At 52.8% G+C, this 25,473-nt stretch overlaps 1 protein-coding gene across 1 annotated transcript in view; it reads right to left on the bottom strand.

Moving 5' to 3' along the window:
- The window catches only part of ITGA9 (integrin subunit alpha 9), a 508,591-nt gene that overhangs the window by 411,810 nt on the left and 71,308 nt on the right, over nt 1–25,473 (bottom strand). Inside the window, 2 exon segments of the mRNA XM_066585284.1 lie at nt 9,134–9,201; nt 23,438–23,561. Of these exon segments, the coding sequence (XP_066441381.1) occupies nt 9,134–9,201; nt 23,438–23,561 (192 nt within the window).

Genomic DNA, 25,473 nt, shown 5'->3' with positions numbered 1-25,473 from the left:
GTGAGTGAGTCAGTGAGTGAGTCAGTGAGTGAGTCAGTCAGTGAGTCAGTCAGTGAGTCAGTCAGTGAGTCAGTCAGTGAGTGAGTCAGTGAGTGAGTGAGTCAGTGAGTGAGTCAGTGAGTGAGTCAGTGAGTGAGTCAGTCAGTGAGTGAGTCAGTCAGTCAGTGAGTGAGTCAGTGAGTGAGTCAGTCAGTGAGTGAGTCAGTCAGTGAGTGAGTCAGTCAGTGAGTGAGTCAGTCAGTGAGTGAGTCAGTGAGTGAGTCAGTGAGTGAGTCAGTGAGTGAGTCAGTGAGTGAGTCAGTGAGTGAGTCAGTGAGTGAGTCAGTGAGTGAGTGAGTCAGTGAGTGAGTCAGTGAGTGAGTGAGTCAGTGAGTGAGTGAGTGAGTGAGTCAGTGAGTGAGTCAGTCAGTCAGTGAGTGAGTCAGTGAGTGAGTCAGTGAGTGAGTCAGTCAGTGAGTCAGTGAGTCAGTCAGTGAGTCAGTGAGTCAGTGAGTCAGTGAGTCAGTCAGTGAGTCAGTCAGTGAGTCAGTGAGTCAGTCAGTGAGTCAGTCAGTGAGTCAGTCAGTGAGTCAGTCAGTGAGTCAGTCAGTGAGTCAGTCAGTGAGTCAGTCAGTGAGTCAGTCAGTGAGTGAGTGAGTCAGTGAGTGAGTCAGTGAGTGAGTGAGTCAGTGAGTGAGTGAGTGAGTCAGTGAGTGAGTCAGTCAGTGAGTGAGTGAGTCAGTGAGTGAGTCAGTGAGTGAGTCAGTCAGTGAGTCAGTGAGTCAGTCAGTGAGTCAGTCAGTGAGTCAGTCAGTGAGTCAGTGAGTGAGTCAGTGAGTGAGTCAGTGAGTGAGTCAGTGAGTGAGTCAGTGAGTGAGTCAGTGAGTGAGTCAGTGAGTGAGTCAGTGAGTGAGTCAGTGAGTGAGTCAGTGAGTGAGTCAGTGAGTGAGTCAGTGAGTGAGTGAGTCAGTGAGTCAGTGAGTGAGTGAGTCAGTGAGTGAGTCAGTGAGTGAGTCAGTCAGTGAGTGAGTGAGTCAGTGAGTGAGTCAGTGAGTCAGTCAGTGAGTGAGTGAGTCAGTGAGTCAGTCAGTGAGTCAGTGAGTCAGTCAGTGAGTCAGTCAGTGAGTCAGTGAGTCAGTGAGTCAGTCAGTGAGTCAGTGAGTCAGTCAGTGAGTCAGTCAGTGAGTCAGTCAGTGAGTCAGTCAGTGAGTCAGTCAGTGAGTCAGTCAGTGAGTCAGTCAGTGAGTCAGTCAGTGAGTCAGTCAGTGAGTCAGTCAGTGAGTCAGTCAGTGAGTCAGTCAGTGAGTCAGTGAGTCAGTGAGTCAGTGAGTCAGTGAGTCAGTCAGTGAGTCAGTCAGTGAGTCAGTCAGTGAGTCAGTGAGTCAGTCAGTGAGTCAGTGAGTCAGTCAGTGAGTCAGTGAGTCAGTGAGTCAGTGAGTCAGTCAGTGAGTCAGTGAGTCAGTGAGTCAGTGAGTCAGTGAGTCAGTCAGTGAGTCAGTGAGTCAGTCAGTGAGTCAGTCAGTCAGTGAGTCAGTCAGTGAGTCAGTCAGTGAGTCAGTGAGTCAGTGAGTCAGTCAGTGAGTCAGTCAGTGAGTCAGTCAGTCAGTGAGTCAGTCAGTCAGTGAGTCAGTCAGTCAGTGAGTCAGTAAGTGAGTCAGTGAGTCAGTCAGTGAGTCAGTGAGTCAGTCAGTGAGTCAGTCAGTCAGTGAGTCAGTCAGTCAGTGAGTCAGTCAGTCAGTGAGTCAGTCAGTGAGTCAGTGAGTCAGTCAGTGAGTCAGTGAGTCAGTCAGTGAGTCAGTCAGTGAGTCAGTGAGTCAGTCAGTGAGTCAGTCAGTGAGTCAGTCAGTGAGTCAGTGAGTCAGTCAGTGAGTCAGTCAGTGAGTCAGTCAGTGAGTCAGTCAGTGAGTCAGTCAGTGAGTCAGTCAGTGAGTCAGTCAGTGAGTCAGTGAGTCAGTCAGTGAGTCAGTCAGTGAGTCAGTCAGTGAGTCAGTCAGTGAGTCAGTCAGTGAGTCAGTCAGTGAGTCAGTCAGTGAGTCAGTCAGTGAGTCAGTCAGTGAGTCAGTGAGTCAGTCAGTGAGTCAGTGAGTCAGTCAGTGAGTCAGTCAGTGAGTCAGTCAGTCAGTGAGTCAGTCAGTGAGTCAGTCAGTGAGTCAGTCAGTGAGTCAGTCAGTGAGTCAGTCAGTGAGTCAGTCAGTGAGTCAGTGAGTCAGTGAGTCAGTCAGTCAGTGAGTCAGTCAGTCAGTCAGTGAGTCAGTGAATCAGTCAGTGAGTCAGTCAGTGAGTCAGTGAGTCAGTGAGTCAGTGAGTCAGTCAGTGAGTCAGTGAGTCAGTCAGTGAGTCAGTGAGTCAGTGAGTCAGTCAGTGAGTCAGTCAGTCAGTCAGTCAGTCAGTGAGTCAGTGAGTCAGTCAGTGAGTCAGTCCGTGAGTCAGTCCGTGAGTCAGTGAGTCAGTGAGTCAGTCAGTCAGTCAGTCAGTCAGTCAGTGAGTCAGTGAGTCAGTGAGTCAGTGAGTGAGTGAGTCAGTCAGTGAGTCAGTCAGTGAGTCAGTCAGTCAGTGAGTCAGTCAGTGAGTCAGTCAGTGAGTCAGTCAGTGAGTCAGTCAGTGAGTCAGTCAGTGAGTCAGTCAGTCAGTGAGTCAGTCAGTGAGTCAGTCAGTGAGTCAGTGAGTCAGTGAGTCAGTCAGTGAGTCAGTGAGTGAGTCAGTGAGTGAGTCAGTGAGTGAGTCAGTGAGTGAGTCAGTGAGTGAGTCAGTGAGTGAGTCAGTGAGTGAGTCAGTGAGTGAGTCAGTGAGTGAGTCAGTGAGTGAGTCAGTGAGTGAGTCAGTGAGTGAGTGAGTCAGTGAGTCAGTGAGTGAGTGAGTCAGTGAGTGAGTCAGTGAGTGAGTCAGTCAGTGAGTGAGTGAGTCAGTGAGTGAGTCAGTGAGTCAGTCAGTGAGTGAGTGAGTCAGTGAGTCAGTCAGTGAGTCAGTGAGTCAGTCAGTGAGTCAGTGAGTCAGTGAGTCAGTGAGTCAGTCAGTGAGTCAGTGAGTCAGTCAGTGAGTCAGTGAGTCAGTGAGTCAGTCAGTGAGTCAGTCAGTCAGTCAGTGAGTCAGTCAGTGAGTCAGTCAGTGAGTCAGTGAGTCAGTCAGTGAGTCAGTGAGTCAGTGAGTCAGTCAGTGAGTCAGTGAGTCAGTCAGTGAGTCAGTCAGTGAGTCAGTCAGTGAGTCAGTCAGTGAGTCAGTCAGTGAGTCAGTCAGTGAGTCAGTCAGTGAGTCAGTCAGTGAGTCAGTCAGTGAGTCAGTCAGTGAGTCAGTCAGTGAGTCAGTCAGTGAGTCAGTGAGTCAGTGAGTGAGTCAGTGAGTCAGTCAGTGAGTCAGTCAGTGAGTCAGTCAGTGAGTCAGTCAGTGAGTCAGTCAGTGAGTCAGTCAGTGAGTCAGTGAGTCAGTCAGTGAGTCAGTCAGTGAGTCAGTGAGTCAGTGAGTCAGTGAGTCAGTGAGTCAGTCAGTGAGTCAGTCAGTGAGTCAGTGAGTCAGTGAGTCAGTCAGTGAGTCAGTGAGTCAGTGAGTCAGTCAGTGAGTCAGTCAGTGAGTCAGTCAGTGAGTCAGTGAGTGAGTCAGTCAGTGAGTCAGTCAGTGAGTCAGTGAGTCAGTGAGTCAGTGAGTCAGTGAGTCAGTGAGTCAGTGAGTCAGTGAGTCAGTGAGTCAGTGAGTCAGTGAGTCAGTCAGTGAGTCAGTCAGTCAGTGAGTCAGTCAGTCAGTGAGTCAGTCAGTCAGTGAGTCAGTCAGTCAGTGAGTCAGTCAGTCAGTGAGTCAGTCAGTCAGTGAGTGAGTCAGTCAGTGAGTCAGTCAGTGAGTCAGTCAGTGAGTCAGTCAGTGAGTCAGTCAGTGAGTCAGTCAGTGAGTCAGTCAGTGAGTCAGTCAGTGAGTCAGTCAGTCAGTGAGTCAGTCAGTCAGTGAGTCAGTCAGTCAGTGAGTCAGTCAGTCAGTGAGTCAGTCAGTCAGTGAGTCAGTCAGTCAGTGAGTCAGTCAGTGAGTCAGTGAGTCAGTCAGTGAGTCAGTGAGTCAGTCAGTGAGTCAGTGAGTCAGTCAGTGAGTCAGTGAGTCAGTCAGTGAGTCAGTGAGTCAGTGAGTCAGTCAGTGAGTCAGTCAGTGAGTCAGTCAGTGAGTCAGTCAGTGAGTCAGTCAGTGAGTCAGTCAGTGAGTCAGTCAGTGAGTCAGTCAGTGAGTCAGTCAGTGAGTCAGTGAGTCAGTCAGTGAGTCAGTGAGTCAGTCAGTGAGTCAGTCAGTCAGTGAGTCAGTCAGTGAGTCAGTCAGTGAGTCAGTCAGTGAGTCAGTCAGTGAGTCAGTGAGTCAGTCAGTCAGTGAGTCAGTGAATCAGTCAGTGAGTCAGTCAGTGAGTCAGTGAGTCAGTGAGTCAGTCAGTGAGTCAGTGAGTCAGTCAGTCAGTGAGTCAGTGAGTCAGTGAGTCAGTGAGTCAGTGAGTCAGTGAGTCAGTGAGTCAGTGAGTCAGTCAGTCAGTCAGTCAGTCAGTCAGTGAGTCAGTGAGTCAGTGAGTCAGTGAGTGAGTGAGTCAGTCAGTGAGTCAGTGAGTGAGTGAGTCAGTCAGTGAGTCAGTCAGTGAGTCAGTCAGTGAGTCAGTCAGTGAGTCAGTCAGTGAGTCAGTCAGTCAGTGAGTCAGTGAGTCAGTCAGTGAGTCAGTCAGTGAGTCAGTGAGTCAGTCAGTGAGTCAGTCAGTGAGTCAGTCAGTGAGTCAGTCAGTCAGTGAGTCAGTGAGTCAGTCAGTGAGTCAGTCAGTGAGTCAGTCAGTGTCAGTCAGTGAGTCAGTCAGTGAGTCAGTGAGTCAGTCAGTGAGTCAGTCAGTGTCAGTCAGTGAGTCAGTCAGTGAGTCAGTGAGTCAGTCAGTCAGTGAGTCAGTGAATCAGTCAGTGAGTCAGTCAGTGAGTCAGTGAGTCAGTGAGTCAGTCAGTGAGTCAGTCAGTGAGTCAGTGAGTCAGTGAGTCAGTCAGTGAGTCAGTCCGTGAGTCAGTGAGTCAGTGAGTCAGTGAGTCAGTCAGTCAGTCAGTCAGTGAGTCAGTGAGTCAGTGAGTCAGTGAGTCAGTGAGTCAGTGAGTCAGTGAGTGAGTGAGTCAGTCAGTGAGTCAGTCAGTGAGTCAGTCAGTGAGTGAGTCAGTCAGTGAGTCAGTCAGTGAGTCAGTCAGTGAGTCAGTCAGTCAGTGAGTCAGTCAGTGAGTCAGTCAGTGAGTCAGTCAGTGAGTCAGTCAGTGAGTCAGTCAGTCAGTGAGTCAGTCAGTCAGTGAGTCAGTCAGTCAGTGAGTCAGTCAGTGAGTCAGTGAGTGAGTCAGTCAGTGAGTGAGTCAGTCAGTGAGTCAGTGAGTGAGTCAGTCAGTGAGTCAGTGAGTGAGTCAGTCAGTGAGTCAGTGAGTGAGTCAGTGAGTGAGTCAGTGAGTGAGTCAGTGAGTGAGTCAGTCAGTGAGTCAGTCAGTGAGTCAGTCAGTGAGTCAGTCAGTGAGTCAGTCAGTGAGTCAGTCAGTGAGTCAGTCAGTGAGTCAGTCAGTGAGTCAGTCAGTGAGTCAGTCAGTGAGTCAGTCAGTGAGTCAGTCAGTGAGTCAGTCAGTGAGTCAGTCAGTGAGTCAGTCAGTGAGTCAGTCAGTGAGTCAGTGAGTCAGTCAGTCAGTCAGTGAGTCAGTGAGTCAGTCAGTCAGTCAGTGAGTCAGTCAGTGAGTCAGTGAGTGAGTCAGTCAGTGAGTCAGTGAGTGAGTCAGTGAGTCATTCAGTCAGTCAGTGAGTCAGTCAGTGAGTCAGTCAGTGAGTCAGTCAGTGAGTCAGTCAGTGAGTCAGTCAGTGAGTCAGTCAGTGAGTCAGTGAGTGAGTCAGTGAGTCATTCAGTCAGTCAGTGAGTCAGTCAGTGAGTCAGTCAGTGAGTCAGTCAGTGAGTCAGTCAGTGAGTCAGTCAGTGAGTCAGTCAGTGAGTCAGTCAGTGAGTCAGTCAGTGAGTCAGTGAGTCAGTCAGTGAGTGAGTCAGTGAGTCAGTCAGTGAGTCAGTGAGTCAGTCAGTGAGTCAGTGAGTCAGTGAGTCAGTGAGTGAGTCAGTCAGTCAGTCAGTCAGTCAGTCAGTGAGTCAGTGAGTGAGTGAGTCAGTCAGTCAGTGAGTCAGTCAGTCAGTCAGTGAGTCAGTGAGTCAGTGAGTCAGTCAGTGAGTCAGTGAGTCAGTCAGTCAGTGAGTCAGTGAGTCAGTCAGTCAGTCAGTCAGTGAGTCAGTCAGTGAGTCAGTCATTGAGTCAGTGAGTCAGTGAGTCAGTCAGTGAGTCAGTGAGTCAGTCAGTGAGTCAGTCAGTGAGTCAGTCAGTGAGTCAGTCAGTGAGTCAGTCAGTGAGTCAGTCAGTGTGTCAGTCAGTGAGTCAGTCAGTGAGTCAGTGAGTCAGTGAGTCAGTGAGTCAGTCAGTCAGTGAGTCAGTCAGTCAGTGAGTCAGTCAGTGAGTCAGTCAGTGAGTCAGTCAGTGAGTCAGTGAGTGAGTCAGTGAGTCAGTCAGTGAGTCAGTCAGTGAGTCAGTCAGTGAGTCAGTCAGTGAGTCAGTGAGTCAGTTAGTGAGTCAGTGAGTCAGTCAGTGAGTCAGTGAGTCAGTCAGTGAGTCAGTGAGTCAGTCAGTGAGTCAGTGAGTCAGTCAGTGAGTCAGTGAGTCAGTGAGTCAGTCAGTGAGTCAGTGAGTCAGTCAGTGAGTCATTCAGTCAGTCAGTGAGTCAGTCAGTGAGTCAGTCAGTCAGTGAGTCAGTCAGTGAGTCAGTCAGTGAGTCAGTCAGTGAGTCAGTCAGTGAGTCAGTGAGTCAGTGAGTCATTCAGTCAGTCAGTGAGTCAGTCAGTGAGTCAGTCAGTGAGTCAGTCAGTGAGTCAGTCAGTGAGTCAGTCAGTGAGTCAGTGAGTCAGTGAGTCAGTGAGTCAGTCAGTGAGTCAGTGAGTGAGTCAGTGAGTCAGTCAGTCAGTGAGTCAGTGAGTCAGTCAGTGAGTCAGTCAGTGAGTCAGTCAGTGAGTCAGTCAGTGAGTCAGTCAGTGAGTCAGTCAGTGAGTCAGTCAGTGAGTCAGTCAGTGAGTCAGTCAGTGAGTCAGTCAGTGAGTCAGTCAGTGAGTCAGTCAGTCAGTGAGTCAGTGAGTCAGTGAGTCAGTCAGTGAGTCAGTGAGTCAGTCAGTCAGTCAGTCAGTCAGTCAGTCAGTCAGTCAGTGAGTCAGTCAGTGAGTCAGTCAGTGAGTCAGTGAGTCAGTCAGTCAGTCAGTCAGTCAGTCAGTGAGTCAGTGAGTCAGTGAGTCAGTCAGTCAGTCAGTCAGTCAGTCAGTCAGTCAGTGAGTCAGTGAGTCAGTCAGTCAGTCAGTCAGTCAGTCAGTCAGTCAGTCAGTCAGTGAGTCAGTCAGTCAGTCAGTCAGTCAGTCAGTCAGTCAGTCAGGGCTTTCAGCTTTATATATATAGATAAGCACTTGAACCCAAATCCTGACCTGAAACATTCTTATATGAAGTCTAGAAGATGAAGATGAAGATGTCCTGAGATGTGTGGCGTGAAAAGAAAAACAAAAAAGGTCTCCTTTTCTCCACTTGTGCGGTGTATGGGAGACACCAGAGCATCTAATTTCCTCCCACTCTGGAAAACGGATTAAAAGTAGAGCCTACACAAGGGGAAAAACTGGTGATCAATGCAGAACACAAGTCCAGGTCAGGTATAGCGCCTAATTGTCAAGCCAAGGTAATGGCGGATACATCTATACCGAGAAGAAATACCTAACACAAATGATCAATAACTGGGCATGGAGGACGTGTAAACCCTTAACCCCATGGCTAGCTACAAGAGACCTCCAACATGGTGCCACAATGCCTGCAGGAGACGCCCCTCTAGTGTACAGGTGATGTAGCGCCTGCCTCCGCCTGCCTGTGCTACAGAAGACTTTCCCAGCCTTCCAGCTAGTCATGCAGAGTGCAGCTTGTAGCAGGGCGGCCCTGGCTCTCCGAGGCCCTTATCCCACTCTCCACCTGCCTCCTGTCATTATGGAGACACAGATAAATCTCCATTTGTTGCTTTATCTCCTCACAATGCAGGGACAAACCTCACCTCCTCTACTCCATCAAAGGGTCACCCTGAACAGGCAAAGGGTCCCTTGCATCCCCCCTATGCTGAGCTAAGTCTGTCTCCAGAGTGGAAGTGGAAGTCTTTTGTAGGATTCCCAGAAATGCTTCGCTACTGGAGCTCCTCCAGCTGATGGTTTGTCTTCCAACTCACAAGCTTCCTCCAAAGTAGGTCCTTCATCTGCTGAATGGTGGGTACAGGTAGAACAGCCACATCAAAAGAGCCTAACACACAGTAGGCGCTACAGTCTGCCATGAAGTTACACATCAAGCCCAAGAGATCGAGAAGACCCCAGTGTGGCCTGAGCAACAGTTCCTCACCTCCAGATGGCTTAAGAGGCGCTCCCAAAACATACCGACAGACTAATACAGCTTGTGAGCCCGGTGGGGAAGGGCAGGGCCCAACGTAGGGGATGACAGTCTGCGGAGGACGTAAGCACTGTATAACTGAGTCAAATACAGAAGTAAGTCCGTCTGAATGAAGCCTAAGAAAATGACCAATAACAAACACCACTGAATGATAAAAGGCACAACGATTAGAGCAGGACTCTGCGACTTCATAATTACCCTCATGTAGAATAACGAGCTTTTCAATCCAAAATAGAAGAGCCAAAGATATTGGAGCTACTTTAGCTTTTTAATGGGGATGTGGTTAGCGAACAGCAGAGGATGAGGAGTGGGACGTGTGACTACAAGGGTTAAGGCTTCCCGGCCACATCTCTGCTTGGGCTATATTAGTGGAAACACTATACCTACTAGAGCGGCAGCTGGGAGGAGGGAGGAACCTGCGGGCCTCCTGGCTTTCATTAACTCCGAGAACACTCCAAACATTATCCACCTAAACACTCCTCAGTATTTCCAAAGGATAATTAGAGAAAAGGTAGCGGGTTATTGAAGCCGCATTCCGTAATAAAGTCCTGAGCTGAGAAGCACTAACTATTTTTAGTCTAAAACTAACTTCTTTGTGCTTCCTTATAAAATTTATAATATTTGGACAACCCTGAAACAACTTTGTACGCCCCTCCTAAAAAACAATTAATTAACAATGGAACATTTGAAGTAAAGTTACCGACCTCCATGAAAGATCCCGCAATGCCGGCTTGGCATGAGCCGTGCTCCTCTCCGTATTTCTTCTTGTATTCTGGAATATAAAGGACAGCAGTTGTAGAGGCCTGACATGGTTACCACATGTACCACCCAACCACATGGCCACAAGTACGCGGGCCTGACATGGTTACCACATGTACCACCCAACCACATGGCCACAAGTACGCGGGCCTGACATGGTTACCACATGTACCACCCAACCACATGGCCACAAGTACGCGGGCCTGACATGGTTACCACATGTACCACCCAACCACATGGCCACAAGTACGCGGGCCTGACATGGTTACCACATGTACCACCCAACCACATGGCCACAAGTACGCGGGCCTGACATGGTTACCACATGTACCACCCAACCACATGGCCACAAGTACGCGGGCCTGACATGGTTACCACATGTACCACCCAACCACATGGCCACAAGTACGCGGGCCTGACATGGTTACCACATGTACCACCCAACCACATGGCCACAAGTACGCGGGCCTGACATGGTTACCACATGTACCACCCAACCACATGGCCACAAGTACGCGGGTCTGACATGGTTACCACATGTACCACCCAACCACATGGCCACAAGTACGCGGGCCTGACATGGTTACCACATGTACCACCCAACCACATGGCCACAAGTACGCGGGCCTGACATGGTTACCACATGTACCACCCAACCACATGGCCACAAGTACGCGGGTCTGACATGGTTACCACATGTACCACCCAACCACATGGCCACAAGTACGCGGGCCTGACATGGTTACCACATGTACCACCCAACCACATGGCCACAAGTACGCGGGCCTGACATGGTTACCACATGTACCACCCAACCACATGGCCACAAGTACGCGGGTCTGACATGGTTACCACATGTACCACCCAACCACATGGCCACAAGTACGCGGGCCTGACATGGTTACCACATGTACCACCCAACCACATGGCCACAAGTACGCGGGCCTGACATGGTTACCACATGTACCACCCAACCACATGGCCACAAGTACGCGGGCCTGACAACTACTGCACATTACGGGGTGGGAAGCCTTATCACATTAATGGTGTGAGGACCTAAGGAACTGTTTAACTGCACCATCTCGCTAAAATACACATCTAAAGCTAATTCTAGCGGGAAAGCAGAAGTTAACTAACTTGAAGACGATTATTCCTGGTTGTGCAGTAACGCCTCACTCGTTAACAGGCTCTAATTCTCTGCTCCTACGTGTTGTTCCATTATTAGAGAGTCATTATTCTATGTAGAAACAACAACCGATAGTTGTGCGGAGGAAACCGCGAGCGTTCAGGCTCTCTGCGCCGCTTCTGGAGAAGAAGGAATTAATACAGCCCCACTATTTCACTAATTTCAATGCCTTTTTGTAAATACCAGAGAGCCTTCAGTCAGCTTCGGTTCTGTTAGGTTTCCGAATGAAGAAATAATGTCGTTTGCCTAAAAACCCACTGAAATCAACGGGAAATAAACTGCTGACTGAACCCCGTTGTGATCGAGCCCTTAAAGAGACTCTGTCAGCTACCTGTATCCCTATGAGCTAAGCCTATGGGCTGACGGTAGGTGGGTCCAACTGGTCCGGGGATATTAGTGTTATACTTACCTTCCCCATCGTTCCCCCGGTGTCAGCACTGGAAGCTTCTGCTGAATGCATTGAGTGGCTCTAAGTAGTCCCATCCATTATAAAATTAGAACAGGCGGACTACTTAGCGGCGCAACTAAAAGCACTGAGCGGCAGCTTCCAGCGCTCACACCGGGGCCCCATGGAGAGGTAAGTATAACACAGCGGGTCACCTACCATCAGCCCATAAACTCAGCTCCAAGGAATAAAAGTAGTCTCTCTAAATATGTATGGGCTGGCTGAGCAAACTGCCTTATTCCTTGTTACAAGACTAATAGGTCAAACAATATAACAACTCTTATCTGTTCATAAACCTTGTGCTGCTGAACTCCATTAAAGGGAAGTTTGGGTACTACAGATGATAAATCTTTGGGGTGATATAAAATGTAATCTAAAATGGACAATGGGGTTGGGAGAAGACATGGGAGGTTGGTGGGGGGGGTGAGGAAAGTGACAGTGGGGTCGGTACAGCGGCACCAGGATGTGAGATGGGAGCCCGGTGGGGAAAGTGACAGTCGGGGCGGGTGGGGAGCCCAGCAGGGCTAGGAGCAGAGATGGCGTTAGTAGTAGGGCCAGGAGGAGATGTGTGAGCTGTCAGCGGGGCGAGCCGGTACATGTGTCTCTGGGGAGCCAATGGCCGTTGCCTGTCAGTCAGCCTGGCCGACCCATGTCTCCACCCCTACTTCCGGTGGAGACCTATTACACCAATACCTGAAACAACTTAGTAATAAGCTTTGATTTAAAAAATGGACCATTGTTTAGTTTCTATAGCTCCATGATAGCACAGCAAAGTATGCTGAGGGAAACAACGGCTTTGTCACCCAGTAAATACTGCAGTTACTAGTACTAGTGTAGAACATAATACATGATCTAAGAAGCAAAGGTCCGCCTGCCCTACGGAACGCTGTTCTCCTGCTTCTAAAACCCTTTCTCATGTACTTTATTTGGGTATTCTACTGTAAGGCCGAATGCAGACGGCCTGGTTGGACTCCGACTGCGATATTCTCACAGCGGGATGCGACCCGTGTCCCTGCAGTGATACGCAGCTTACACATCTGGGGTCTTCGCTCTGCGGATGTGCCGGCGATGACGCAGCAGTGCGAGCCTCTGAAATAGGACTTGCTGCGAGTTTTCAGCGATCAAAATCGCAGCTGTCTGCATAGGATTGCATAAACCAATGCAATATGAATTTCCGCCCGTGTGCATTCGGCCTAAGGAGGGAGATTCTCTGTTGAGGACCCTCATCTTCTGGCCAGTTACAAAGTGTTCATCGCTAACTCTGGCTACATTACATAGACAACCCAAGGATGTAAATGGGCCCTGTGTAATAGTTCATTTCTGTGGCGACGCTGCAGGGAAATTAAATGGTGGTTGCCAAGCTTTCCCATAGATTACAACAGATTGCTGAGGGTCCCAGCAGGGGGATAATGTGCGATCAGCAGATTGTTAAAGGACCCTTCTAGCAAGGCAGAGAACCTCTAAGTGGCACGATGTCAAGGAGAAGACGAAACTGGACTGTGAAAAACCAGCCTGATCATTATTGGGGCCCTTCATAAGGGCGACGGAATTTCAGCGGCATTCTCATGGAATGGCCGCACCGAAAAACCGCAACCGAATTGCACTCGAAAAGCGCAGCTTCAAAACCCACAACCTTTAGCCGCGGGTTTTGGAGCCGTTTCGCTGTTGGCATTCGGCTGCAGCTTTCTCTCCCCATAGAGAGGAGTGAGGCCGCTGCAGAAAACAGAAAAGAATTGACATACTGCGGAACTAAATTCTGCACCGCATGTCCATTTCCACGCGGCTTGGCTGCAACAGACTAGCCGCAGCGTGTGGATGAGATTTTTGCAAAATCTTGTCCACCTTGCTGGATAATCTCGGGATTAGCAGCTGCGCACAGAATTGCCGTGCGGACTTTCCGCAGGGCAGTTATGTGGCCATTCTGCCCCGTGTGAATCCAGCCTTAAAGTACTTCTCCCCAAAAAACATTGTATCAGCTGTCCACAGGAGAGTCGCTGACTGTGTAGTTGGAGGAGTCCAATTGCTGGACCACTAGTGATCAGGAGGACATGAGGTGATGGTTACATCTGCGCACTTCTATGGGGCGGCTAGAGACGAGTACAAGCGGTCACCATGGCCCATATATACAGGGATAATCCCAGTAGTTGGTCCCCACCAGTAAGACCCTCAGCACTTACCCTGATGGACAGATGATAAGCCCTTTAATGAAAACTTCCAAAGACAAGTACAGCACCCTAACGACTCGGAAAGAAATCTTGTTTGATCAGGTCTTTTCCCACAGATGAAAGGAGCAGTTGGTGGGACATTTCCTGCAGCGTCACTAGAAGACATTAGTTAGTAAGGACAGTCTCACACCAACGATGTTGTGGATGCTGCGGAAGGTCCGTGGTAAATGAAAGACGTCTATTTTAGAGTTTTCCTTCACACTCGAGGTACGAACTGCATATTTTTCAAGCAGAAGAAAAATCCCAGTCTGTTCTATTTTCCACTCCGGAAAGCCATCCCGTTTGTGTGAGCCAGGCCTTACTGATGGAACCCACTAATCCCTGTCCAGCGCGGCGGCTCCTGTACAGTTAAGAAGGTTACGGAGCAGCGCTCCGGCTACAAGGCCTACTCAGGAGGTAGCAGCGCTCCGGCTACAAGGCCTACTCAGGAGGTAGCAGCGCTCCGGCTACAAGGCCTACTCAGGAGGTAGCAGCGCTCCGGCTACAAGGCCTACTCAGGAGGTAGCAGCGCTCCAGCTACAAGGCCTACTCAGGAGGTAGCAGCGCTCCGGCTACAAGGCCTACTCAGGAGGTAGCAGCGCTCCGGCTACAAGGCCTACTCAGGAGGTAGCAGCGCTCCGGCTACAAGGCCTACTCAGGAGGTAGCAGCGCTCCGGCTACAAGGCTTACTAAGGAGGTAGCAGCGCTCCGGCTACAAGGCTTACTAAGGAGGTAGCAGCGCTCCGGCTACAAGGCCTACTCAGGAGGTAGCAGCGCTCCGGCTACAAGGCCTACTCAGGAGGTAGCAGCGCTCCGGCTACAAGGCCTACTCAGGAGGTAGCAGCGCTCCGGCTACAAGGCCTACTCAGGAGGTAGCAGCGCTCCGGCTACAAGGCCTACTCAGGAGGTAGCAGCGCTCCGGCTACAAGGCCTACTCAGGAGGTAGCAGCGCTCCGGCTACAAGGCCTACTCAGGAGGTAGCAGCGCTCCGGCTACAAGGCCTACTCAGGAGGTAGCAGCGCTCCGGCTACAAGGCCTACTCAGGAGGTAGCAGCGCTCCGGCTACAAGGCCTACTCAGGAGGTAGCAGCGCTCCGGCTAGAAGGCTTACTAAGGAGGTAGCAGCGCTCCGGCTACAAGGCTTACTCAGGAGGTAGCAGCGCTCCGGCTACAAGGCTTACTAAGGAGGTAGCAGCGCTCCGGCTACAAGGCCTACTCAGGAGGTAGCAGCGCTCCGGCTACAAGGCCTACTCAGGAGGTAGCAGCGCTCCGGCTACAAGGCCTACTCAGGAGGTAGCAGCGCTCCGGCTACAAGGCCTACTCAGGAGGTAGCAGCGCTCCGGCTACAAGGCCTACTCAGGAGGTAGCAGCGCTCCGGCTACAAGGCCTACTCAGGAGGTAGCAGCGCTCCGGCTACAAGGCCTACTCAGGAGGTAGCAGCGCTCCGGCTACAAGGCCTACTCAGGAGGTAGCAGCGCTCCGGCTACAAGGCTTACTAAGGAGGTAGCAGCGCTCCGGCTACAAGGCTTACTAAGGAGGTAGCAGCGCTCCAGCTACAAGGCCTACTCAGGAGGTAGCAGCGCTCCGGCTACAAGGCCTACTCAGGAGGTAGCAGCGCTCCGGCTACAAGGCTTACTCAGGAGGTAGCAGCGCTCCGGCTACAAGGCTTACTCAGGAGGTAGCAGCGCTCCGGCTACAAGGCTTACTCAGGAGGTAGCAGCGCTCCCACTACAAGGCCTACTCAGGAGGTAGCAGCGCTCCCACTACAAGGCCTACTCAGGAGGTAGCAGCGCTCCGGCTACAAGGCTTATTCAGGAGGTAACTACAGGATAATAAATAGGTGGATAAAAAGAATAAAGGAGAAGGACCACCAGGCGTCCACACAGTCAGTCTAAACAGGTCTCGTGGGGGGGCAGCGAGAGCAAGAATCCCCAATTGATTAGGGACAGCGTCAAGGGAGAAACCTGTAGGTAACAACGCAGGGGGACTCTAATGCAGGAGGGCAACAACACAGGAGGCAACAACAGGGGGACTCCAACGCAGGGAGGCAACAACAGGGGGACTCCAACGCAGGGAGGCAACAACAGGGGGACTCCAACGCAGGGAGGCAACAACAGGGGGACTCCAACGCAGGGAGGCAACAACAGGGGGACTCCAACGCAGGGAGGCAACAACAGGGGGACTCCAACGCAGGGAGGCAACAACAGGGGGACTCCAACGCAGGGAGGCAACAACAGGGGGACTCCAACGCAGGGAGGCAACAACAGGGGGACTCCAACGCAGGGAGGCAACAACAGGGGGACTCCAACGCAGGGAGGCAACAACAGGGGGACTCCAACGCAGGGAGGCAACAACAGGGGGACTCCAACGCAGGGAGGCAACAACAGGGGGACTCCAACGCAGGGAGGCAACAACATGGGGGGCCACAATGCAGGGAGGCAACAACAGGGGGCTCCAATGCAGGGGGACTCGGACGCAGTGGGCGGCAACAACAGGAGGACTTCAACACGGGACCACAACAACAGGGGGCCTCCGACACAGGGGGCAACAACAAGGGGCCTCCGACACAGGGGGCAACAACAAGGGGCCTCCGACACAGGGGGCAACAACAAGGGGCCTCCGACACAGGGGGCAACAACAAGGGGCCTCCGACACAGGGGGCAACAACAAGGGGCCTCCGACACAGGGGGCAACAACAAGGGGCCTCCGACACAGGGGGCAACAACAAGGGGCCTCCGACACAGGGGGCAACAACAAGGGGCCTCCGACACAGGGGGCAACAACAAGGGGCCTCCGACACAGGGGGCAACAACAAGGGGCCTCCGACACAGGGGGCAACAACAAGGGGCCTTCGACACAGTGTACCATAACACAGGGAGCTACAACGCAAGGGGGCCTCCAACACAGGGGACCACAACGCGGGGGGGGGGGGCACTCCAACGCGGGGGGGGGGGGGGCACTCCAACGCGCGGGGGGGACGGGACTCCAACGCGGGGGGGGGGGGGGGGGGGGGACTCCAACGCGGGGGGGGGGACTCCAACGCGGGGGGGGGGGGACTCCAACGCGGGGGGGGGGGGACTCCAACGCGGGGGGGGGGGGACTCCAACGCGGGGGGGGGGGACTCCAACGCGGGGGGGGGGGACTCCAACGCGGGGGGGGGGGGGACTCCAACGCGGGGGGGGGGACTCCAACGCGGGGGGGGGACTCCAACGCGGGGGGGGGGGGACTCCAACGCGGGGGGGGGGGGGACTCCAACGCGGGGGGGGGGGGGACTCCAACGCGGGGGGGGGGGGGGACTCCAACGCGGGGGGGGGGGGGACTCCAACGCGGGGGGGGGGGGGACTCCAACGCGGGGGGGGGGGGGACTCCAACGCGGGGGGGGGGGGACTCCAACGCGGGGGGGGGGGGACTCCAACGGGGGGGGGGGGGACTCCAACGCGGGGGGGGGGACTCCAACGCGGGGGGGGGGGGACTCCAACGCGGGGGGGGGGGACTCCAACGCGGGGGGGGGGGACTCCAACGCGGGGGGGGGGGACTCCAACGCGGGGGGGGGGGACTCCAACGCGGGGGGGGGGGACTCCAACGCGGGGGGGGGGGACTCCAACGCGGGGGGGGGGGACTCCAACGCGGGGGGGGGGGGGGACTCCAACGCGGGGGGGGGGGGACTCCAACGCGGGGGGGGGGGACTCCAACGCGGGGGGGGGGGACTCCAACGCGGGGGGGGGGGGGACTCCAACGCGGGGGGGGGGGGACTCCAACGCGGGGGGGGGGGGACTCCAACGCGGGGGGGGGGGACTCCAACGCGGGGGGGGGGGGACTCCAACGCGGGGGGGGGGACTCCAACGCGGGGGGGGGACTCCAACGCGGGGGGGGGGACTCCAACGCGGGGGGGGGGGGACTCCAACGCGGGGGGGGGGGACTCCAACGCGGGGGGGGGGACACTCCAACGCGGGGGGGGGGACACTCCAACGCGGGGGGGGGGACACTCCAACGCGGGGGGGGGGGGACACTCCAACGCGGGGGGGGGGACACTCCAACGCGGGGGGGGGGGACACTCCAACGCGGGGGGGGGGACACTCCAACGCGGGGGGGGGGGGACACTCCAACGCGGGGGGGGGGGACACTCCAACGCGGGGGGGGACGGACACTCCAACGCGGGGGGGACGGACACTCCAACGCGGGGGGGACGGACACTCCAACGCGGGGGGGACGGACACTCCAACGCGGGGGGGACGGACACTCCAACGCGGGGGGGACGGACACTCCAACGCGGGGGGGGGGGACACTCCAACGCGGGGGGGGGGGACACTCCAACGCGGGGGGGGGGGACACTCCAACGCGGGGGGGGGGGACACTCCAACGCGGGGGGGGGGGGACACTCCAACGCGGGGGGGGGGGGCGACTCCAACGCAGGGGGGGGACGGACTCCAACGCGGGGGGGGGACGGACTCCAACGCGGGGGGGGGGGGACTCCAACGCGGGGGGGGGACGGACTCCAACGCGGGGGGGGGGGACTCCAACGCGGGGGGGGGGGGACTCCAACGCAGGGGGGGGGGGACTCCAACGCAGGGGGGGGGGACTCCAACGCAGGGGGGGGGGACTCCAACGCAGGGGGGGGGGACTCCAACGCAGGGGGGGGGGACTCCAACGCAGGGGGGGGGGACTCCAACGCAGGGGGGGGGGACTCCAACGCAGGGGGGGGGGACTCCAACGCAGGGGGGGGGGACTCCAACGCAGGGGGGGGGGACTCCAACGCAGGGGGGGGGACTCCAACGCAGGGGGGGGGACTCCAACGCAGGGGGGGGGGGACTCCAACGCAGGGGGGGGGACTCCAACGCAGGGGGGGGGGGACTCCAACGCAGGGGGGGGGGGGGGACTCCAACGCAGGGGGGGGGGACTCCAACGCAGGGGGGGGGGACTCCAACGCAGGGGGGGGGACTCCAACGCAGGGGGGGGGGGACTCCAACGCAGGGGGGGGGGGACTCCAACGCAGGGGGGGGGGGGGACTCCAACGCAGGGGGGGGGGGGGACTCCAACGCAGGGGGGGGGGGGACTCCAACGCAGGGGGGGGGGACTCCAACGCAGGGGGGGGGGGGACTCCAACGCAGGGGGGGGGACTCCAACGCAGGGGGGGGACTCCAACGCAGGGGGGGGGGGGACTCCAACGCAGGGGGGGGGGGACTCCAACGCAGGGGGGGGGGGGACTCCAACGCAGGGGGGGGGGGACTCCAACGCAGGGGGGGGGGGACTCCAACGCAGGGGGGGGGGGACTCCAACGCAGGGGGGGGGGGACTCCAACGCAGGGGGGGGGGGACTCCAACGCAGGGGGGGGGGGACTCCAACGCAGGGGGGGGGGGGACTCCAACGCAGGGGGGGGGGGGGACTCCAACGCAGGGGGGAAGGGCAACAACACAGAGGGGAAAACAACATAGGGGGGCTCCAGCAGCGAGCCGTTCACTTGAACTGATGTTGTGTTACTGCTCTCTGCATAGGAGTAATAGAAATGACAAAATTCCTTCTGTCACTCCGTTCTCCAGATTGGCAAGTAGTCAGACCACCACTGATCAAACCACCTTGCAATATGCAATAACACTGATGGAATACCCCTGTAAGAGTGTTGTTACACGTGATGCTTTCAATGGTTTTTTAAGTGTCATATTTAGCTACATGTGAATATGCATGAAATAAAGGTGTCAATCAGAAATTAATACTTCTATACAGAATGTTTGCACGCAGTATTCTGCACTGACTCAGGGCGAATGCCCACAAACGGATGTCCGTGGCGGAAATCCGTGCGTGAATCCTGCAGCAATTAGGTTCTATTGAACCTAATAGCTTTCTGCCTGCCAAGTCTCACATGCGGAATTCTACCGAACATAATCGCAGCGGGAAATAAATTGCGGCATGTTCTATTTGCCGCGGATTTACGCCGCAGGAGGTCTCCATTAATATAGTGTTAATGGAGGCCGCGAAAATCCGTATCCTGCGACGCTCATGGGCATGAGCCCTCACAGTTCCCCAACGGCTGTCACTCATCTATACAAGGTAACAGCGAGTCTCTGGAGGTCGATTACAACCAGAAATCTTATGGTTGGTAATGTGCCGTCTCATAGATTGTGCAACATGAAATGAGGAAAATCAAATCCCGTTTGAGTCACCGTTACATTGTGCCTAGATGGAGGAGGCTGGAGGGCGATGCTGAACTTATGCAGCCGAGTCACGTTATTATGACCAGCTCCGAATTTCGACGTTGGCATCACATAGCCCATGAAGGAAGTGTCACGCCATGGGCTTGGTGGGCATGAGGTGTGCGATAGACCGTCACTCATCATGGGTAAAAGGGGCGATTTATCAGAGTTGGCTATCGGCTTTCAGGCTGGGGGTGACGGTATTCCTCGAACAGCGCAATTTATCAACTGTCTGTGTGCTGCTGTGGTGAAAGTGTATTGTGATTGAACAGATGGGGCCAACATGGAACCTGTGGAGCAACACGTGCCTTTAATGATGAACACCGGCTACCAAGGTGAATGAGGGCCGACCGATATGCCACAGGGGAGCAGTTCAGGGGGCTGCCAGCCGTGTCTAAGAGTTCAGCGAACCCTGGGGCTCCGAAGTAGATTGATGGTCACTACATCTATGCTAGCAGAGGAAAAGGCTTCAACTTGCAATGCAGTATCGGAATTGCATCACCGCTGATTGGCAGACGGTTGCGTCCTCCAATGTGTCACGTTTTCTGCTTAATTAAATGGATGAACGTTTAATTAAGCGGGAAGAACCCAAGTGGCTGGCAGCAGTGTTATAGTCTTGGGAGTTTTTCGTGGCGTTCTCTGCTCATCCACTTGGAAGGCACTCTGGACCTATTTGGTCATGAATCCATCCTTGCAGATCACATACATGCAGTTTGTCTTCCATGGGGCAGATGGAATCTTCCAGCAAGACAATGTGACGTCACCGGCTAGAAAAGTCCGACAGTGGTTGGAAGAGCACCACCAAGACTACTAAGTACTTCCCCGGTCCCCTAACTCCCCAGATCTGAACCCAACTGAGCATCTTTTGGGCCACCTCGATCGTTGTGTTCGCTCTGTGGATCCATCATGCACCCTCCGACAACTGTGGGATGTAGTCAGCATGGCTGCAGATACCGGAGACCACCTACCGACAACCTTACTGTTTCCCTCCCGACCCGTCTGGCTGCTGTCCGTACGGTACGTGGCGGTTACTCTGGATATTAGCTGGCGGTCATAGTAATGGGACCCCACAAACACATCTCACAAGTAATAAACTAGATTAGTGCCCCTCTGCACAGCGGGATGCTGGCCTTGTGGGGCGGATGGACGGAGGAACACTAGACGTCAGCTGTTTTGACACAACTGTATTTGTCCTCAATGACATCCAGGTATCTGTCTACCCAAAACCACTATAGAGGGCGCTCATCACCACACTGTTTGTATTATTAAAACATTTTCCATTCTTCACTTCCTGTTTTTTTTTCTGATTGTAGAAGTTTTTATTCCGCTGTCCACACATGACTTTGGGGGTGGCCATCTCTCCTGAGCTGCATTCAACAGCACTTAGATATATGCTTTATGAGAGCTGCATAGACCAGTCACACAATGGACTTTGTATGGAGGCTGTTCTAAGCATGCTCTGTAACCTGCGGGAGTCAGTGTGCCGGCAGGGGAGCAGATAGTCACACATAGGTGTCACCTCTCAGTGTAATCCTGTCTGTGCAGGGAGGAGGGGGAGGTGAGCTGTGACTATTGTGAATGGTGGACCCTGTGTTATCTATATATAGGTGTCACCTCTCAGTGTAATCCAGCCTGTGATGTCAGTAAGGCTTCCTCTACAGATCAGGAGGGACAGACTAGGATTAGGTGCTGTGGTCAGTGTGCAGGGAGGGGAGCTGTGACTTTTGTGAATGGTGGGTCCTGTGTAACCTACATATAGGTGTCACCTCTCAGTGTAATCCAGTCTGTACAAGGAGGGGAGGAGGTGAGCTGTGACTATTGTAAATGGTGGCTTCTGTGTTATCTATATATAGGTGTCTCCTCCCAGTGTAATCCTGTCTATATACAGGGTGGGGAGGAGGTGAGCTGTGACTATTGTGAATGGTGGACCCTGTGTTATCTACATATAGGTGTCACCTCTCAGTGTAATCCTGCCTGTGATGTCAGTGAGATGATAGCTGTAAGGCTTCCTCTACAGATCAGGAGGGACAGACTAGTATTAGGCACTGTGGTCAGTGTGCAGGGAGGGGAGGAGGTGAGCTGTGACTATTGTGAATGGTGGACCCTGTGTTATCTACATATAGGTGTCACCTCTCAGTGTAATCCTGTCTGTACAGGGAGGGGAGGTGGTGAGCTGTGACTATTGTGAATGGTGGATCCTGTGTTATCTATACATAGGTGTCACCTCTCAGTGTAATCCTGCCTGTGATGTCAGTGAGATGACAGCTGTAAGGCTTCCTCTACAGATCAGGAGGGACAGACTAGTATTAGGCACTGTGGTCAGTGTGCAGGGAGGGGAGGAGGTGAGCTGTGACTATTGTGAATGGTGGCTCCTGTGTTATGACAGCGAACCCAGCTGATCGGCAAGGATCCTGAGCAGAGATTCGATGGACAGGTCATCGGTAGTAAAGTCCCCTTGATGTCCTACCTGGTAAGCAGAATATATACCTGCTGTCACTTAGGGACTTGGGGAACATGTTTAACCCCTTAAGGACGCGGCCTATTTTGATCAGAAGGATGCTACAATTTTTTGGGGAATTTTCATCTCCAGTTTTCAAAAGCCATAATTTTGTTTATTTTTCCGTCTCCATGGCCGTATAAGGGCTCGTTTTTAGCATGACAAACTGCAGCTTTTAAGTTATTTTGTTCTTTTAACAGTTTTTATAGTGCAGGATAAATATTGTGTTCAATTTATTGCACAGGTCGATACACATACGATGATACGAACTATGTGGGATTTTTAAATGTTTTTTTATATTATATAGAGGAACATGCACTAAAAAGTGTTGTTTTTTTGTTACTATTTTTTTTCCTATTTATTTTTACATGTTTTATGTCCCTGTAGGGACTTGAACTAGAAAGGCTATGATCACTTTGATGATGCATTTTAGTACTTCTACATTATTGCTTATAATCGTGACCACAGGCCATGGCAGGCCTAGATGCCATTGTCTGGTGTCTGATTGCCATGGCAACCCATTGGCCCTCTGCGAATACATATCTGAGAGCTCATAATGCCCCAGAGGGAGTGTGCTCCCTCTATAAACCCTTTACACCCCACATTCTGCAGGGATCATGGCATGTAAGGTGTTAACAGCTGGGACCAATGTTCTCACTGAACCCTGCTGTTGCTATCAGTCACAGCCAGCCCCTGCTACCAGATGGCATGGGCTCACTTCTCAGACTGCGCCATCCACAGGACATAAGTTTACATCCTGTTGCATTAAGAGGTTAAAAAAATAAATGAAAACCATGGAGTCCCATCGGCAAACAGCATGGTATTCAACGGAGGAGTAGGTTAATATATACTTTGTTGGAAAAGATTCAGTCTGCTGAGCCCCTCCTGCTGTATACCCCACCGCGTGCAGATAGGATGGGCCTCCATGCACCGGCTTACAGATCGTCAATATGCCACAAAGTACCAGACAGTCATCTGCTCACCTCTCCCGGATCCCTGCATCTTCCTCCATGCAGCTCGATTCTCTGTATCCAGTCTCTGCTTACAGTCTAAGTACGGGAGGTCCCAAGCTGCTGCAGCCAATCCACAGACCTAAGTGCAGCAGCCAGTGGGTCCAATACAGAAGCTACTGCAGCCTTTACATATCATGTCATGGCAGAGACCCGGCACAGCCAGTGCAGGAGATGCAGGGAGCTGGCAGATTTCAGTACATGACTGTTTGTGGCTTGGGGGAAGATGCTTTTTTTTCAATTTTTATTTATTAAAACATCTCAGACAACCCCTTTTGGGGCTGGACATCGACTTTAAATAGGTGCCAGCATGTGTGTTCAGTGGGGAGAAGAAGACACCTCTGACAGCAATGTATCTCCCCTGAGAACAAAAGGATTGGACATGCTGACATTCAACATGGCTGACCCTTCATTTCCCCGACATCTGTCACAGAAGGAGTTCTCCTTCCATGGAAGTCTTCAAACAAAGGCTGGAGAAATATCTGTCTGGGATGATTTAGTGATCCTGCACTGAGCCCCGGAGGTCCCTTCCAACTCTACCATGCTAGGATTTTATGTCAGAAGACCCCCATACACATTATACTGGTATCCAGTCCCATTGGTTGGTCCGACATTTACCTAATGTGTGTGGCCCCCTTAAGACAGTTTTGCACATGAATACCATAGAAGTGGTCAAGTAAAATGCCCTGTGTTAATAATCTCTTGGGATTTGGCACTTACCCTCGTAGCAAGGCAATAGCTTCTTCCCGCTGGCTTGGAGATTTGGTGGGAGAATGACACAAGAACCGTACGGAAGTATCAGCTCGCTTTCATAGTAGATATTCTTCCAGCGATGAGCACACGCCTAAAGAGATATCACAGATTAGTAAAAAGGAGGGGTGATCCCTAGTGAAGGCATAGATGCATCCAGATCTGAAGCATGCCGGTGACTGGAAAGTAGGACCAGCCATGCTACATCTAGCTTCTGCCAATACAGACCTGTAATATTCTCTCCATTACCAGGGGTTATACCCATGGAGCGAGGACCGACACAACCTCTAGCAAGCTGTGGGCATTCACGGAGGTTCATATATGGTGGGTGACTTCATTGAGATCTATGCTGCATTACTAGTTTTCTGTGAAAGAATGTCCTCTTGAACAGCAGCTGCTGGAAGGCATCACATCGTCATGAGGATTACCCCAACCCCGTCTTCAGTGGCCCAAGGGCACCGTGTGATGCCACACAGACCTCTGCGGAAGAAGACAACACCTCCCATAAAGTGTCTTTTACCAGTTAGCTCTCCACTTGACTTCGAAAGATTCTCAAGATTCAAAGACGTTGACATCAGTATTACCAAAGCGATTAGGAAGTATGGCTAGGGGGAAGGGGTGGCAGACCGGGGCTAGGGTTTGGGCACTTCCAGAACAGGGAGTATAGAGGTCCATATCATGTAGGGGGGTTCGGAGTCCATGGCATATCACGCTACTGACATATTGTGCCACTGTGGCTCCTCTGTCTTTCTCTCCTCCCAGCAGAATATGGAGTTTCTCTCCCTCCTCCATAGATATGAAGGTCAGAGAGTGTTTTGATGTGAGTGCTGCTAAGTACCTGGGTATACTCTAGGGCTGCTGCTTTTCTATACAATTCAGATACTTAGCAGCACTCACTTTAAAACACTCTCTGGTCTCTGCCTCTCCAATCTCTAAATAAACATAGTTTCAAAAATATTGCCAAAAAGGCCAGAAGCCTAATGGTTATACCCTCCCAAAAGAGAATAATATAAAATTATACACTTTATTGACATGTATATGCTCAAAACAGACCATGCGGCGGTTGCTGGTCCTCCCGGGGCGGCGGTGTGGGTCCCACGGTCGGGGCGCCCCACCGGCTTGTTGTTTGGCTGCCGGGGGCGCGGGTGCCTGGCCGGCGTAGTGCTGGTACACCTGTGAGTGCGGCTGCCGTGCACGAGCCCCCTTTTATTCTGTTCTGTTGGGAGTTGGCTGACTCCCTCTCACCGCCCCTGGATGGAGGCTTTTGTTTAAAGGTCGGGCAGAGACTGGCAATCACTGCCAGTTATTAGTTTCCTTCAGTGTGTTAGCTAGTCTGCCTCTGTTGGGCTCCTGCTTCTGTCATCTTGTCTGCTATACTTTGCTATTATCTGCCAGGTTTTTTTATCTTCCTCAGTTCTGCTCAGTATTGTTCATGTTGGTTAACCCCTTAGTGACGGAGCTTTTTTGCTTTTTTCCATTTTTGTTTTTTCCTACTCCCTTTTAAAAAACTCGTAGCTCCTTTATTTATCCATCGACGTCGCTGTATGTGGGCTTGTTTTTTGCGGGATGAGTTGTATTTTTCAATGGCACTATTTATTGTACCATATAATTTACTGAAAAACTTTTTAAAAATTCTTAGCGGAGAGAAATGGAAAAAAAAATGACATTCCACCATATTTCGGTGCGTCCTGTTTCTACAGCACACAAATTGCAACAAAAATGACCTGATATTTTTATTCTATGGGTCGGTACGAATACTACGATACCAAACTTGTATAGTATTTTTTTTGCTGTAGTACTTACATTTTTTTTTTAAAGATATTTAATTTTTTTCAATTATTTTCTGCGGTCATTTTGTGCGCGCAATACCTTTTTTATTTTTTCGTCGACGTAGTTGAGCAAGGGCTCATTTTTTGCGGGATGTCCTGAAGTTTCCGATAGTATCAATTTGGAATACATACGACTTTTTAATTGCTTTTTATTGCGTTTTTTCCTGGGAGACAGGG

This window comes from Eleutherodactylus coqui, chromosome 12 (genome assembly GCF_035609145.1).
Source record: "Eleutherodactylus coqui strain aEleCoq1 chromosome 12, aEleCoq1.hap1, whole genome shotgun sequence".
Classification (NCBI taxonomy): domain Eukaryota; kingdom Metazoa; phylum Chordata; class Amphibia; order Anura; family Eleutherodactylidae; genus Eleutherodactylus; species Eleutherodactylus coqui.
The sequence above is the reverse complement of the archived record's forward strand: the minus strand, read 5'-3'. Positions and strand labels throughout refer to the sequence as shown.